A 17948-nucleotide genomic window follows, 5' to 3' on the forward strand; every position below is an offset into this window, starting at 1 on the left:
TTAACAACAGTCAGCATGATGCAGTTTTATTGAACATACAAAAGTGAACATCAACACATGAACACACAGCCAAATATAATCATCAAAGTGCTGTTTCCAAAAACAACAGAAACACGATGCAAAACCAAAGCAGATAAAAACAAACTGATGGCAATGATTAGTGTCGTTTGATTAAAATGGAAATGTGGTACATCTTTAAATACATAATGTCTGCTGATTGGATTCACATAACAACACAACAAATGAGGAGCAAAAGGAAGCGAGCATTTAAAACCAATCAAAACAAATTAAATCAAATATACAAAGAACGAAACGTGTTCACATGTTCGCAGTGGCCAAGCTTGAAATCAGTGCAAACAGCAGAAAGTGACAAAATTCAAAACTAACATCCTGTGACTCAACAGCACATTCACAGTTGAAAATGACACAGACACATTTGTCTTGAAATTATAAAGCAAAAATCTCTTTTTTAAAAATATTCCCTTCATACCTTAATATTTCCTCTGTAAATACAGACAAAGAGTCCGTGTGAAAATGACCTGGGTGTACTTACATACTTTTACAGCTGTAACAACTATGTTTGTGTCTCTGTCTGAGTGAACTTTGGACATTAGACAAATGGTTACAAAGTCGCGTTAAGCTTCTTATTAAGATCATTTCTTTTTAACTCATTTTGCGATTTCACTAAACTTTGTGAAGCAGGAGGAATGTAACTGTAGTCTTTCATTTAAAATCTGAATAAAGGACACAAAGTAAATCCTCGAAAAGCCTTTTAGTCATCAGGACTGGATGTGTCCTGGCAAACCCCGAAATTCCAGGTTGACAGAAATGATAGTGAAATGATATCCTTCCTTTGTATTCTCAAATATATTTAACAAGACTTTGCACGTCTTTAGAAAACAAATGATCTGAAGAACCCTTGCACTTCTTTAAAAACATTAGAAGCAGTTAAAGGCTTTAGCAGCAACAATCTGCAAAGATGAGAGACACACTGAGCCTTCGTTAAGGTTATTATTGCTTTATATCAGCTGGAGAAGAAATGTTCTGGCTTATAAAAATGAAGAAATCAAATGTGTCTCCTTGTACGCTTCTGAACTGCCCTCAGAGCAGCTGGTACTTTCTGAAAGACCCAGTCCCCACTTACACCTATTCATCTGCAGAGTGCACTGGATTCTCTTCAGTTTCTAAAAACCTTGAAAGACACTTCACTTTCATTTTCATTTTTGTGAGTGGATGAAGTTGCAGGAAGGCAAATCTTTCAGTTAGCACAGTTGATAAGAGGAGATTGTGTTGGTGTGGCCAAAGTGTTTCCTCTGTTTTCAATTTGGTCTCGCTTCATGTCCGACTTGGCTGACACGGCTGCTGAGTTTCAGCAGCAGACCCGCTCTCATCCCAGTGATGACCATTCAAAGGTCAGAAACAGAAGCTGCTGCACAGCGTGAGCGGTCAAACAGGGACTTCTTCTTAGAGACTCCAGGTTTAGAAATGTTTCATCATATTACATATAAAGAGGAGGAAAACAGCATTCCTGCCTTTATCCAAATGTTTTACCTTTTTAAAGCTTAATTTGAGGAAAAAAAACCTTTCTTTTGTATATTTCCAAAACTGCTCTGAGGAGCCAGACTTGAAGAACTTTCCCTCGGTCGAGTGGATTTCACGAGCTTTTTGAAGAGGGTTCCAACTTGTTCTTGATCTATAAACATTTTCAGCAGATCAGCGTAGTTTAACTTCCTGTGTGTTTTAAAGTAATGTTACATGACTGCACCCAGATAAAGGGGACTTCAATTCATGTTTCAGATTGATTTGGCACAAACATGTTTTCTTTGAAACCCATAACAACCCAAGTTCACTGCAGCTCCCATTGGTCTGCTCCATTACACTTACACTTAATGTACAGTTACTTTATGCAGACCCAGAGTCTGTTAAGTCTTTCTCACCTCGCTCTAATGCAAACAAGTTAAGCTTCCTTGAATATAAAGCTGTTAGTTTTAAAACAGTCCATAGCGACATCCTGTGGATCAGCCAGAATTCCCTGCACCTCTAACTGAAATGTAACTGGAAAAAAAAAACACACAAACTTAAACTAGGAATGAAGTGAGAAATTATTTAAAACACAAATATGGCTTGTTGCTGGACTTTAAAATAATAGATTTAAGATTGAGCAATCAAACGCTGCCTCAAACAAACGTTTCATCTCTGTTGAGGATTCAAACTAACAGCGGCTGCTGTGGGATTTGAGCTGGATGAGAGACAAAGCAGAGAAACTGCAAAGTGGCTTCCAGCTGCCGTCTGTGCTCAGTTCATCCAGGCGTAGGCATACAGGCCGTTCTTCCTCCACAGATCACACTGAGGAGAGGTGTAGTTACTGTCCACCTCAAGGATGTCGGACAAGAAAGCAATGGCTGATGGGTACTCGGACCACTTTGTCTCCACCTTACCTGCAAGGAGTAAAGAGAAACAGTGCAACTTTAAGGCACAAAAGTATCAAGGCGGGAGGTGGACGAGGTCAAATCCCCTCGTCCACCACACAGTCTAGTGTACAGTATGTTTTCCTTTTTAAATCTGCATCTGGCCAGTTCCTTATCCTTTTTGGCTGCCTCTGAAAGTGATATGCAAAAAGGAAATTAGTGGAGTCAACGTGTGTCCCGCTCCCTTTGTAGCCATCTGTCACCACTGTTGTATCAGCCACTCCTGTGAGGGTGTGCTTGGGTCTCAGTAGTGGACGTCCATCAGAATTTCAGATGAACCCACATCTCTGTGTGTCCGACCATTTACTGTCCACCAGTGTGCTAAGGGGTGAGCGATATAACCTCAAAATCATGTCAATATCTGGAGAAAACGTGTGATAACAACTGATGATATAGAAAAAGAAAATACTCGAAGCTCTCCTTTACCATCATATAACTGGATCCATCATTTCAACCCAGCATTTGCTCTTCGTGTCATATGGAGTGCGACTAGCAAGTGAATTAGTTTGAGTCATTTTTTAACTTTTCAGTCACCACCTGCTTGTGTCTCCCACCTTTGGTGAGAACAGTTTTCATGGATATTTTTCAAAGCGTTGTGCTTTGCTGGAGGTTGTTGGAGTAGCTTCGGTTTTACTAAATCAATCATTGGACACGTGGTATGACACGCCTGGGTTTTTCTTGTTGTAGTCCACACTGAAAAATATAAACACATGGCGTGCTCGTAGCAATGATGTGACAATATGACACTTTCATGTAAAATTGTGCACAATATGATACGGCACAGTCTGCAGCACACGCACACAGCCGATGGGTAAAAGCCATGTGCTGGCAATCAGCCACAAACAGGCTTTACCCCTTCAAAGCAAGCAAGTGGATCAGCTACACAAAATCTCACCACCTTACATTTGTTGCAAAACAGCAAACTATCGACGGAGTCCAAAATCTTTGGGAGCCAGCCTCAAATTGCCATCGGTGTAATGCAGTTTCATTTTTTCAGCATTGGAGGCTGCTGCTTAATAAAGACACGCCGTGATGACATGAATTTCAATGTACAAAGGCAAAGAAAAAAAAAAACACGTCACACTAATACACTGAGTCATCAAATGAGAAATCCAAGGTAGTTCCTTATGAGCCCTTCATAAGGCTAAAAGTCTTTTACATCACATTTTTCGATGGATGAGCTATAAGTTAACTCACAGGTACTCTGAACAAAGGAACATCAGCAAGCTCCGAGCACTGCTTAACAAAGGGCACAGAGGTCAGCTGATAGAGATGTGCAGAAGGAGAAACACCATTTAGTGTTAGGAACCTGCTTTTATCTCGGATGCTAAGAGCAACCCTATTCTCTTATTGTTCTCTTCTGCTCCTTAGAGGAATTTTAGGGGTCATTTTCTGGTCCTGAGTGGCAGCAGTGAGATGGGCGAGCAGCACAAACACTGATGTGTAATACAAATACAAAAAGACGGGTTCTTGCCATCATCACATCACATCTGATAAAGTAGGGTTTGCTCACTTTGAATTTTTTTAAAACACAAAGTGTAGCACCTCAGTTAACTGTTTTTATTCCTCTTCTTCTGATTGGCTGCACCTCGCAAACAGAAGGTTTAGGCAGGTGGCATTTTGTTCATTCTCAAGCACAGAGATATCTGAACTTGTCTATTAGCCTGAAGTTTTGGCTCACAGCAATTACTTGCAAAGACTTATTTGAAGCCCTGAATCCACTATTTTAACTCCACACACACAATAACTTCTCTTATCTATGATTTACAAACAGCCCTCACCTGTTTTGGCAAAGCTGACGAGATTGCGTGTGATGAGATCCTGAAAGCGCCGGTCCTTATCGGAGAGAGGTTTCCCTAAAATGAACTCCAGCCCTCCAAAGAACGCCACGGCATCCAGACAGTGGAAGGAGAAGCGGCTGGGGAATGGCAGCAGGTCGCTGGACGTGTTGACAGGTCCGGATGGCGTGTGCCTCACCACGTAGCGATACACCGGACTTTTGAGAGCAGCTGAGAAATGGTTACAAAAGAGCTTATTAGACTGTCAAAAATGACAAAAAACCAAATGTATCCTGCTGTAAATGTTCCACTTTCTATCTTCATAAACACAAAAGAAAACAAATCCTGCAGTTGCAGCATCAATGCCTCTTTATTAATTGTTGTTATTAAAATTACTCTTGTCACCTGAAGAAAAAGAATCTTCAACCAAATGTCAAATGTGAAAAACACTTTTGACATTGTTTCAAACACTTACGACAAAAGAAACTTTGAATTACGCAAACATTGCTGACATTACACAGGTGGAAGCGACCTCACATCTTTTTTATGATTTCTTTGCTTCCACAGTGTCAGAAAACTGAAAATGTCTGCAATAGTTTCTTGAAGCCAAAGGCGAAGTCACCACATTCTTTTTACCATCATTCCTCAATATAATGAGAAATAAATGTACCAACACACTAAAGCGAATACGAGTGGAATGTTTGAGTCGTGGACTTTAAAAGTAACTTAAATGGAAAAATAGTTTTAAATTACCCATCTGTCCTCTGGCTTATTAATTAATTGGGCCTTTGTTGAAGCGACTCTAGTTTGGATTTATATTTTAATGCTTGACATTCACGAATACGATCAAACGTTTAGTGCACAAGTCTGGGAGGGAGTTTTCACTGGAGTGTTCAAATTACACATTTTTTGGGAGATTATTTTAGCAGCAATTCGATGTGTCTGCAAAACCTCTGATGCAAGTCAGCGAGGATGGAAGACCAGCTGGATAGAAGTTCCCTCCAGAGATCCGAACTATATACAAAAAAAGTTGATCTTTGACATCCAATGACATCTCATACTTTTTGTTCTTTCTCGACACTCATGACAGGATGAAATAAAAAGCTTAGCTACACTGTTGCTGATCCCTCACTTGTGAAATCTTGGGGCAGCAGTCCAAACCTTCCTGAAAAGCAGCAAAGATTTAAAACAGCTGGAACTGTGAAATATTCATGTTTTTAAAGCTAAAACTTCAAATTGCCTGCATGTGACACATTCAGGGGCTAAAGTCCAGTTTCCTCCCTTAATCCAAAGACGTGCATGTTAGCTTAACTAGCTAACAAGGCTGTGAGAGTGAACGGCCATCTGTGAAGGACCCAGCTTCTCACCCTGTGACATCCTAGACAGAAGTGTCATTCATCACTTCAGAGATTATGTCTCCACTGCTCTACAGTCCAGTGGCGTTACATCCCGTAACGTAAGGCTTGGACGCAGTTGCTCAGCATAGGAAACCCATTCCATGAACTGTTCTTCAGCTAATCTGACGAGCACATGAAGTTTGGAGGTCTGTAGTGATTGGCTCTGCAGAAAGTTAACAACCTCTGCACATCCACTCCATGATTTCATGTGGTCTTCCACTGTGTTATAATACCACTAAAGGTTGACTGGAAATTTCCTGACTGGGCTTGTTGCACAGGGGGTGTATTATCGTGGTACCATGCACGGGTGTATGCACCTGTGGCCACGGAGGTGATTAGACCACCTGAACCTTCAGGGATTTGGTTGGGTGACTGAATACTTTTGGCAAATTAGGGCGTGTGAAAATTGTTGGAAAATAAGTATATAGCAACAAAAAATGTTAATATGCAATGAAAGTGTAATGTGAGTACATACAGTCGGTATATTTCTGTTCTAAGAAACATAAAACCTACCTAACTGTGTTTTTTTGGTGTTACGTACATTTTTAGAGTCAAATGTTATTTGAAAAGCTTTTTTCTATTATTTCAGCCACAAGCAATGTTTCATTTCTTGCTGAAACCAACATGTAGGTTCCATTTGAATCTCCCATTTATCAGTCATTTCGAGCCCAGATTGACTGTGACTCAGCGAGAGATGAAAGAAAAGACAAAAAAACAAACAAAAAAAACCAAGCTGCACAAGATAAAAAACCCAATGAAGCAAGTGGAAGAAAAATCACCCAGGAAGCCGTGCAGTTGCCTCACACAACAGCTAAATGTCACTTTACTCAGAGTTTCACCGCTGACACCAAACCTACACGAAGCACAATGGTGCCATACTGCAAAGGAAGGAAGGGGGCTTGCTACTGTGAAAAGAAAACGACTTGTAACATATATTTGTGTTACATTATACTAATGTGTCAGAGGAGATCACTTCACTTTTGGTATCAGCAGAGAAAAACACTCAGCTTTTGTCGCTCTCACTAAGAACCAATAAATATATCAGAAAGTATTATAAAGTAAAGATTACAAAGCAAAGAAACAAAGAAAGCAAATAACTTCTGTTCTCAGATACTTTTACTGTAATATTTAGATTTTCTTCTACTCAACTACATGTCAGAGTAGGGTTGCTCTGGGTGATGGATCAATATTATCAATATGAGGGATATGTTACACTTTGATAAAGTTTAATATAGCCACATCTTTGCTTCTAAATGAATGTGTGTGGGGATCCATCATCATCATCTCCAAACTAGAATAAATGAAAAGACAGTGTGCTGCAAGAGGGCAGCTACCAGGGCCATGGCCAAGACTAAAGCTGAGCACTGCAGCCAAGGAAAGGTAGACAGCTTTTACTTCCTCTGCCTCTTACAATAAGGGTATAAACCAGTATATTGACTAAGCGTGCTGACTGAATCTTGACTGATGTGGTGATTGGTTAGAGCAGTGGTTCTCAAACTTTTTTCTTTTTTTGCTGGGCCCCCCTTTGTTTTACAGAAAAATGTTCCCCCCCGCGTGCACGCGCGCACGCACACACACATCCTCCAACCACACACGCCCATATTTTGCTTCATTGCGGTTTATTTCACACCTCAAACATTTAGTAAACAATTAAGCAAACACAAGTAACCTGCAATAAATTACAGGTAGTAATAAAATAAACTACTAACTCTTTTAGGCTACGTCCACACCTACACGGGTATTTTTGAAAACGCAGCTGTTTCGTCCACGTAAACGGCGTTTGGAATCACCGAAAACTGAGATTCTTTTAAAACTCCTTTTTCGCGTTCACGTGTGGACGAGGAATACAGAGTTCGTCACGCAACATCAAAGGTATGTGCCTTTATTCACGTCACGCTGTGCGCCACATTATTGTTTACATGAGATGAATTGCAGAATGGCAGATAGAGACGAAATACTGTTAATCTGACTATCTGCAGGTTTTACACATTTACATACACAAGCAGTTACTGTCTCTCCATTTACAAAGGCAGAGGCGTCACGATGTGATTATTTTACGTGTAGCCTTTTTTTTTCCTGTATAATAATATTCAACATTGCATCAATACATTTTTCAAAAAAATGCCTCTCTGTGCAAAATGGGTTTAAAAACATAAACAGCTGTGGGATGCTGTTTGTCTGTGATTTGAACCGCGGGAAACATCGTGACAGGATCAGCCTGATATTATTTGTATCCCGCTGTAACTTTACTGTATAAAGAGCTAACATCTCCAAAATGTCAGGAGTAGTTAGTCATTACAACAAGTGTTTGAACTAAAAATCACGAATGTGGGATTCTGTTTGTCCGTGATTTAAACAGCCCAGCGCTGCTCCCCATGAAGGGAAAACCAATCCTGCAGGGAGACCTACCTCGGCACTTGTGCAGGTGAAACCAAAGGGAAGATTTGCTTCACCATATTTTCTAGTCTTTGGCTTAGAATGAAGTTGGTTTGGAAACATATTCAACGATGCTTCATCTCCTGCTTTGCGTTTCTGTAGGCGCCTGTGCTAGCAGTGTCCAAGCGTTTTGTCCCCCCCCTTTTCATCCTGCGCCCCCCCTGCCATGGCCCCACACTTTGGGAAGGTCTGGGTTAGAGAGACTCAACTCTAATCCCCCACATATACTGGTTAGAGTGGAGACAAAGTGAAGCCTAAGATGGAAATTGGGTGTTGTGAAATAACAATTCAGTCAGAAATTGGTCAAACTTTATTCAACCAGTTGCAGTAACCATGGTGAGGCCTCCACTTCAAAACACTTAGATGATCCACCCTGCTGGTTTTCCAGCTGCCACTTAATCATCACTGAGCACTGCACATCTGGGTTAAAGCTCTTATTATGGGAGAACCTATTATCAATTTTATTATCATAATCATGATATTATTCAGTGATCCATGAGTTTACCTGCAGCCCTCTGGGCCAGGTCGTTGTTGGGACAGGTGACCCTGATGTCAGACACCATGGTGGTATAGGACCTCTCTGGGCAGCGGTCTTTGGTTGGACACCAGGCTGAAGATGGATACAGCCGCAACGCCTCCTTGACGAGACCGTCGCCGAATGACTTAAGTTTAGCTGAGAGGAAAACGACACAGACATATACAGTCCACACATAATATGTTATCATGTGAAGTGCTTACACAGATTTTCCTGTTTAAACTCAGTTTCAGTCCCTGGCATCATACGTCAGTGAGCAGGATGCAATCAAACAGAACAGTGGCCTGAACTATGAAACTGGATTTGGGCTTAGTGAGGTAAAGCCTAGTTTTCAGTGTCAAGAGCGTGGTTAACAGTTGACTCAGACAATATTTTCACAGACCGGCCATTAAGGTGCAACAAAATACAATAAAATAAAATGATATGACCGAGACAAAAACTGTGGTATTTTGTAAATATAATAATAAACGCGAATTCACTGTGTAATTGTGTAACTTTATTAGCAGCGTCCTCCTGAAATGCGCCAACAACACTGAGAGTAACATCCTCCTCTCTGCACCTTAATGCTCTCTGGTCGCTATGGTAACGCGTAAATATTTCTTTCAAAACAAGACACACAGCTTCATCACGGGAAAAGACCCTGAAAACCATAAATTTCACACCGGAGCCTCAACTCTTGCGGCCCGGTACCAAATGACTCACGGACCGGTACCAGGCTGTGGCCCAGGGGTTGGGGACCGCTGCTCTATGGTGCAACCAATACACACACACAGGCATGTTTATTGGGCCATGTTTGTAAAGATATTGATTCATTAATGATTCAAATATTCTCAATCAAATTCCCAAGCCTCCTGTGACTTCATTCAACCATCACTACAAACTACAAAGCACTAACCCTGATCTTGGTCTAATTCCCTGAAGCCAAGTGGCTACAATCTCTGAGAGAATCCTTGATCGTGGCTCAAGAGTTGGGAGTTCGCCTTGTAATCGGAAGGTTGCCGGTTCGAGCCCCGGCTTGGACAGTCTCGGTCGTTGTGTCCTTGGGCAAGACACTTCACCCGTTGCCTACTGGTGGTGGTCAGAGGGCCAGGTGGCGCCAGTGTCCGGCGGCCTCGCCTCTGTCAGTGCGCCCCAGGGTGGCTGTGGCTACAATGTAGCTGCTATCACCAATGGGTGGATGACTGGTTGTGTAAAGCGCTTTGGGGTCCTTAGGGACTAGAAAAGTGCTATACAAATACAGGCCATGTACCATTTTACCATAGCAGTCATTTCTTCCAGCACAGTGGCTCCATGGTTGCTTGCATGCGATAAATTTAGAAGACGTCTACAAAAAAAAACCTGGGTTACACCCCCTTTAAAGCCGTTACCTGTTACGAACCACGTGTAGTCCCCCCAGGTCCACTCGGAGATGTTTGTAGATGGAGGACTGTGGAGGAAACACAGCACTGAAGTGGAGACTCATCTCAGCACAAGCTGAATGTGGAGAAACGGAAGCAGGTGAACTCACGCGAAGTCAGCCTCTTGCTCTGTTGTTCCGACAAGGAAAGGGACGTCACTGTGCTCTCCTTTCTTCTCCCACAGCTCAAAAGGGGGCGCTTTGAGGACGTAGCCGTCCACTACTGCAACCGGGCCGATGGATTTCCCTTTGGTGGGGAGGTCAGTCATCTCATCTGCTGCCCAGGAGGGGTACTCCTGCCATGGGATGGCCTAGGAATACATGCTTATTGTTTTTAGCATAAGATTCAAGACGAAGGAAACAAACTTATATTCATCTTAATGGTTCTTTTGGACAGGAGAGGAGCACAATGTATGTAAAGACGACTGGTCCACAGTGAGTTTAGGTTTCGCTTTCATAAAACACGACTATTTTTTAATTTGTATTTAACAGAATTACGGGGTAAAATAAGACGGAAACTGCTCTTTTTCCAGTCTCCTGAGTGGCATCTTGAATCACTTACTTTGACATTTTAAAAACCTAATAACAGTAACCTGCAGTCTGATGACTGTCACAGTTTTAAAAGTTCAGCTGTCATCATCATTTCATGACATACATTATTCATAATTCCTCCCGGGGTCATCGTCATGTTGAAATGAAGCTCTTCATGTACCTACAGGTTCTCTTCTCATCAGAGGATCCTCAGTTTAATGAAGCTCAGTGGTGTTTGAGGGAAAGCTGCCTGTAATCATGGCTGCAAATTATATTTAGTGTCCCATTTATTCATCAACTGCATAGGAAAATTAGAGATGTCCAGGTCTTTTGGCACCTGGACGTGACATTATGAGCCATCAAAATGAAAAATGTAATTTTAATTTTGATCAAAATGTCAGAACCGTTTGGATAGATGAGCTACGAATGAGATATTTCCTGATATCTTTAGACATTAAGGAGAATATTACAGAAATTAACGTTTTTCTGTTATTAGATTTTTTATTACTGTGATAGCTTCGTTGCCTTTCACAGATTTTTTACAACAAGGCTCTCCAGTTAGGATTGATTGTCTGCCTCCTCCTCCCCCTACCTGCAGGACCTGTCCGATAGAGAGGCGCCTCAGGCAGGCCAGATCTCCGCAGCCCGTCTTATTCAGGAACGCCAGGTTGTCCACCTCGGCTTGTTCCAGGGTCGCATTGTAAATGTACGAGCCGCTCATGTCCACTGCTGCATGAAAGAGACCCTTGGCTAATGGTGACATCATCAGGGTCCACACTGACGTTCCACCTTTAGGAGAGCAAAGTACAAAAATGGGAGCAGCAGCTGGTTGCAGGTGATGGAGCGGTTCTACTGGTTTACCTTATTATTAAATACATAGACAACATAGCAAGCACCTGCACGTTCAAACTCTCCCAAAAGATGTGAAGTGTACACTTATGTTTTCAGGACTTTTAGGAGCAAGTAATTATCTTTCATGTGGTTGTGGAAGAATTTTGGCCCACTCTTGTTTACAGATCGCTGCAGTTCATTGAGGTTTGTGGCATTCTGCAGTTCTTATTAGGTTCTGTGATAGCATTTCCATCAGGCTGCACTGCAAAAGGCATTTTGAAATTTCTGGTATGAACATAGTCATAAATTGCTGATTTGTGCATCTGCACCATTCACACACAGATTGGTGCATATACCGTATGTTTCGGACCATAAGGTGCACCGGATTATAACCTAACCTCATATTGTGGATGGATTATCTCAGTTGTTCTCCTCACTGAAGTTTGGTCCGTTTACAGCATCCTAACCATTGGGAACCCTCACGTTAACTTTTATCGAGTCGAAAGAGTTAACGTTCCACCTCCACTGTGTTTATGTTATGCTAACATAGCTGTGTCGCTAGCGATCACGTAGCACATCCTTATATACCAGCTAGCCAAACTTCAGTGACCCTACAAACGTCACTGCTGTTTAGTTTTCTGTCTTCATTTATGTTGGAAGTGATAGCAGAGGTGCACGTTTGAACTTTTTCAGAAATCTCTCAGTCAGAACATGCTATATCATGCTTAGGTGGAAGCTAGCGAGCTAACTTCCTGCTAACTTCTAACTCCGTTAAATGCCTGGATGTTAAACTTAATTGTTACACCTGGTAAAGCAGCAACGCTGATGATTTTATTAAAGATGAAAGAATTTAGACAGTTTTTAACTCTCAGTGATGCTGCAGGGTTCGTTTGACTTTGGGCCCTGAAGAAGATGGAGTTTAGGACACTGATTACTCCGTGAGGCACCTGACGATGCTCCAACAATCCATCAAGCGCAGTGTTGCCAACTTAGCGACTTTGTCGCTATATTTAGCGAGTTTTCAGACCCCCTTAGCGACTTTTTTTCTAAAATGCAACTAGCGACAAATCTGGCGACTTTTAGGACAACCAATAGCGATTTTCCTTCCTGAGGAGTTGGCAACACTGATCAAGCGGTGCGGCTTCGTAGCTTACCAAAGTCGCACTAAAACATTTTTGACAGATTTTTGAGCGCCGTGTAGCACATAAAATCAGTTCGAGGTCAGTAAGCACAACCAGAATTCATACATAAGGCACTCTGTAGATTATTGAGAAAATTAAAGGATGTTAAGTGCGCCTTATAGTGCGGAAAATACGTTACCGCAGTTAGTAAATTGTTCTAGAGCTCTTGTTCAGTGGTTTGCTGCCATTTTCCCTTCTAAAAAGGCCATTTTGTTCAATATTTTTCTAATTCTTCTGTCACAAACTTCGTGAAGCCAACTGAGTCTGAAGTGTAGCTCTTTGGTGTTCTACAGTTTCTCTGAGCTTTGGCAGAGGGTTTGACCCAGGGATTTGCTGGGGTGCTAAGACTCTGACACTGGTAACATCCGCCTGAATACTCCAAACCAGTAAACTGCCACAGCTTCTGTTTTTATAGATACTTTAGCAATGATCAGTTAATCAAGGGCATTTCATTAGCATTACCTAGCTGCCAGTTAGCCTCTTCAATCAAATTTAAGCAGTGACCATGTACTTCCACAGGACTCTAATGTCTACCACTGCAGACGGTTTGATTATCGCCCTGTTTAAATGATATGGTCATAAGGTATACAAAGTATACTTGCTACTGCCATTAATACAATATAATACTGTGGAAAACGCTGACACCACACCCATCTCTTTTTATCAGTTTTTTGTTTTTACTTCAAATGACAGTTTTCTTTATGTCAGTATACACTGCGTTCATTCGCAGTACAATACTGACCAAAATACTACCAGCACATCAGTGCTTAACATGATTTGTCTTTTAAATAAATGTTATACGACTCTGGCAGTGTCTTTAATGCTTCTGTAGATTTGATCAAATCGCTGTAACTGCTTTGGGCATTCACTATAAATAACTTTAATGTGCACATTCTCTACTAGCAAGTGAGTTACTGCTGTAACTTCGAAAACATAAGTGAGTGTTATATTTTATAATCACAACATCACATGACAGATCTAATCTGTGTTCCTGTTAATATATTGTATCTCTTCTTTTAATTAGATCGAATCTTTTCTAGGACACAGACATAAAACATTCAATCCTTTAGGGTAAGTTTGAGACTGCATGTGTCACAGCATGTCCCGATGACACTTTTAATGATTTTTTTTAATACTGTTTATACCTGAGCTCTGTCCAAATATGGTAACTTTGCCAGGATCTCCTCCAAACACACGGATGTTCTTCTGAACCCACTTCAGAGCTGCGATCTGATCCAGGAAGCCATAATTCCCTGCAGAGGAGGGAAGGGGAGAGTTGTGAAGAGATCGATTAGTCAGGTTTTGATGCAGCCTTTTTTCTGATGTCCTATTTTCTCAATCAGAAACCAGCTTTCTGTGGTGTTCTGGCAGCATGAACTAAATTTAACTCATCTCAAGCTGAGGGAGCGAGGAAATGGGGCAGGGGACGATTACAACTATTAAAAATGAGCAGTGATAGTGAAGAGGACAGAGAGGAGGCTCTGGAATGCCGAAAAGGAGCCGTGTGCCCTGCCATCACACCATCGTGTCACGCAAGGCTCTGTCACATCAAGGTCACAGTGGGCTTATTCGGGTTGCGTAACAGAAATGACCCACTTGACTCACAGCGCAAAAATGCAAACAAGCAGGAGGAAGCCTAGGAAAGAGCTCCATTTATAAAGATCGCATTAGCATTCATTAAGTATACACATCTTAATGGAAGGCTATGGACTTCTCAGCATTCCCTCTAACTGGGAGCACAATGTAAACACCATAAATATTAAAAGGGTTGGTTTAAGTGGTAAATGGCTTGTAAGAAAATACACTACAGCCATTAGAACTTCTTTAACTCCACACGATGCACTGCAGCGACCTAACAGAAGCCGTTAAAAGCTCCCTGCAAGTGTCACTACTTCTGAAACTCCACGACGCTAATTAGGGTCTTTAACTGAGCATGTAAAAAGGTTTGTTTGTTCAAACTCGGCTGCATTTTATTCCACTTTATTTGTTTAGTAAATGGCTCACGGTTCACCTCTGAGGGAACCAAACAATAATGAGAACGGGCCTGAAGACGGAGCGCAAGCTGTGTCTCGGTTCCACATCGCATGCCAGCTGCGTACGCTAACCGTGCGGTCGATGGTGACAGGGAAAGGCTTTGTAGTTTAGCCAGACTGTGTGAGCGATGGAGTGGTTTTAAAACGTCATTAGTAAGCACAGACAGCAGAGTGAATGAGGTGAAAGTACCACTCTGACCAAGTGGACAGACTTGTCATGTGTTGCTGTTGGTAAACTCACACTCTCCGTCTCTTTGTGTTCTCATCAGTCTGCTGTCACAAAAGCACCGAAATGACCCGATCTAGCTTTCCAAGTCAGTCGGACAGATATCTGATTTAAATATGTTGATTCGTATAATCTATCACGCATCATATTTCAGTGTTAACTCAAAATTCTAATATTCAGATCTTTGTTACGTGTTATAAATACCCAACGTTTGGTCATCTCACTGCAGGCTTCTCAATTCAGTTTTATTTATATAGCGCCAAATCACAACAGTTACTTCAAGCCACTTTGTGAGGCAAAGATAGTACAATGATTCCATTTTAGCTTATAGTTTCAGATTATATTTAAAGTCGATGAATAATTATCAGCTACACCTTTATATTCTACTCTTGGTCTCCTTAAGTTACTTTGACAGGTCAAATAATTTTTACTCATGTTAAACTGGAGATTTGTGCATTTTGAAAATACTGGAATAAGCTCGTATTTTCAGGCTCATTTATCAAATATGGAGTTTTGGGCTGCGAAAAGAAAACATGACCACTTATACCTAGAACTGCAGAGGATGTCATCTTTACCCCACAGAAATTATTGCAAAACCATTACTATGGCATGCTGGGTTGCCTAGCAACACGCCCGTTTACACAACAACACAAGGCTGCTCTTCCTTTCACAGCTAGCAACAGCTGATTGATAAATGAATTTAAGGCAGCGTAGCTAGGTAAAATATGAATAATTAATGCCGGGCTGAGGATGCAGAGCAGAGCGGGCAGTGTGTGACCAAGCGTGTGGAAAACCAAGCAGGTTGCTGTCTGTACAGAGCAGCAGGGGAACGTAGCTAAACTGAGCAGGGAGCCCAGACTGTGGAGAACTGATATGATGCTTAAAAACGAAGTGAAATCCACAGCCCGGTAGCCAAGGTTTCAGGACTGTGCGGAGCGCTCAGGCAGAGGTGGACAAGATAATGAACTTGGACTGATCTACTATTACAATATTTTTTTATATGCATTTCTATGATTTTGTATTGAGCTGCAAGGTCGAATTTAAAATTTGGGCAATAGCTGTTCAGTCTATTTCACAGCGGTCTGTTTTTATACCGTCTATATTTCAGTGCAAATAATGCCAAACTTAATTTTTAACTTTTTGTAAAGTTCTTCTGTAAGAACTACATTTTTCAGAAGTGTTAGCTGTTGTGTTATCACTTTATTCTAATGTCACTGTACTGGGCTGCGACCCAGTACTTGTATTTCTGACTTTATAATTTGATATATTGTTCATAGTTTTGGTTTCCTTTAGTTCTTAGTGATTATAGTCCTTCCTCTCTTTGTGTTTATCTTCGCCTGTGTTAGTCTCTGTTCCCGTGTCTACTCTGTACTTTTCCCGTGTCCCACAGCTGCGTATTGTGTCGTGTTTCCTGTTTTACTTTGAAGGTCTGTGTCTTATGTCAGTGTATTCTGTTTTGCTTCCTCCCTGTGTCGTAATGTTTATGGAGGATCAGCTGTGTCTCCCTGCTGTACGCCATTTCCTCGTTTCTCTCTGTGTATATATAGTTTGTGTTACCCCCGGATTACCTCTGCTCTCCATCCCGTTTCCAGGTTTTCAAGTTTCTTGTTTCTAGTTTCAGGTGTTATTCCATGCTTAGTTTTTCCCAGTTTAGGTTTTCTTAGCTTTCCCTGTTCCACCTGTTTGTAGTTTGGTAGCAGCCAAAATAAAGACTCACTTTTTGTCATTATCCGTTCTGGTCTCCGTTTGCCTGCACTTGGGTCCACGCTCCGCTCATATCCCGACAGATCATGACATCTAATCTGTGTCGTAGCTTCATTTTAGGTCACTGATATTACAGATCATTGAAAAAACTAATAAAAGGTATGAAAAGCCAGTGGGCGGGGCTTGTGCGCTGACATAATTGTGGTGCTGAGATCTCCTCTGTCACTGACAACATACAGAGGCAAACGTAGGAAAAGCTTGTTTAGTGTGAAGCCTTTAGGCTCACAGGGGAGAGTTGTATGCACAGTGACCTCATTATTTGAGACATTAACCATGTTAAAATCCATTGCAACAGGTTATATAAGGGTCAGAAAATTGGAAGAGTTGAACAGGTCTCCTTTAACCTTTCCTGATATCTAACAAATGTCTTACACAACATGTATATTCATTAGCTTGTTTCAGCTAAGGCTTCAGGCTACAAATATCATGCAGCCAGTTGTTTGCTGGCTGCAGTAAAACACTCCACATTCGTCCTGCTGTGCATCACCGACTAACCTGAGGTGTTTCTTGGAGAACCTTCTCTCAGCATCTGTAGGGCGAGAAAGCCAAAGGCATTGAGTCTGTAGTTGAAGCTGACGTAAACCACTTTTGTGTCGGCGGCGAGCTTCTCCGTAGGCGAGTATCCCTTCTCTCCTCCGCTGAGCATGTGCAGGTATCCTCCGTGGATCCACACCATGACGGGAAGCTTGGCGTCAGGCTGCAGGGTGGGGGTCCACACGTTGATGAACAGGCAGTCCTCCTGGCCCATCACCTTCCCCGTGCTCGACAAGGGCCTCACCTGAGGACACATGCTGCGAAAGTGGCCCGCATCGATAACCCCACTCTTGCATACCGGTTCAGCTGGAGGAGCCCAGCGCAGGCCACCAACAGGTGGAGCAGCGTAGGACATGCCCTTAAAGGAGTAGGCTCCATTTTTCTACAAAGAAAAGATTAAAACTGTCAGAGCATACTTGTTGTACTTTCCTGAAGATCTGAGTTTTGGAGGAGGATCCCAGGACCCACTGCACTGTGGTGGATTTTTGTGTGATATGTATAACTATGTAACTATATACACTATAAATCTATGTGCACTGAACATATATATTTTAACTTTCATGTAGAGTCTTAAGCGCAAGACATTTTGCTTCACCAGGGTTTAGTAAGGTTTTACAGTAACGGGGCAGTTGATGCTGTTGAGAGTTCGCCTGAATAACTCACTCTCCAGCTCCGGTAACTAACCTTCCCTAATACACCCTCAACGTCTTTCATGCAGCACAACCAAAACATTAACAATGTAACAGAGATCCTGAACACATCACGATAAAATATCATACGATATAATCACAATCACACACACACACACACACACACACACACACACACACACACACAC

General features: G+C 41.8%; 1 protein-coding gene across 1 annotated transcript in view; it reads right to left on the reverse strand.

Annotated features, from left to right (window-relative positions):
- LOC102213240 (para-nitrobenzyl esterase) overlaps nt 1-17948 on the reverse strand; it is a 21750-nt gene continuing 3802 nt past the window's right edge. The window contains exons 3-10 of the mRNA XM_005747604.1: nt 17072-17492; nt 13699-13806; nt 11134-11330; nt 10122-10321; nt 9982-10040; nt 8585-8752; nt 4250-4477; nt 1-2438 (exon numbers count right to left, since the gene is read on the reverse strand). Coding sequence (XP_005747661.1) covers nt 2296-2438; nt 4250-4477; nt 8585-8752; nt 9982-10040; nt 10122-10321; nt 11134-11330; nt 13699-13806; nt 17072-17492 — 1524 coding nt within the window. The 3' untranslated portion in view covers nt 1-2295. The remainder of the gene's footprint in view (nt 2439-4249; nt 4478-8584; nt 8753-9981; nt 10041-10121; nt 10322-11133; nt 11331-13698; nt 13807-17071; nt 17493-17948) is intronic.

Source organism: Pundamilia nyererei, unplaced genomic scaffold, assembly GCF_000239375.1.
Source record: "Pundamilia nyererei isolate P.nyererei 1_Seehausen unplaced genomic scaffold, PunNye1.0 scaffold00200, whole genome shotgun sequence".
Lineage (NCBI taxonomy): Eukaryota > Metazoa > Chordata > Actinopteri > Cichliformes > Cichlidae > Pundamilia > Pundamilia nyererei.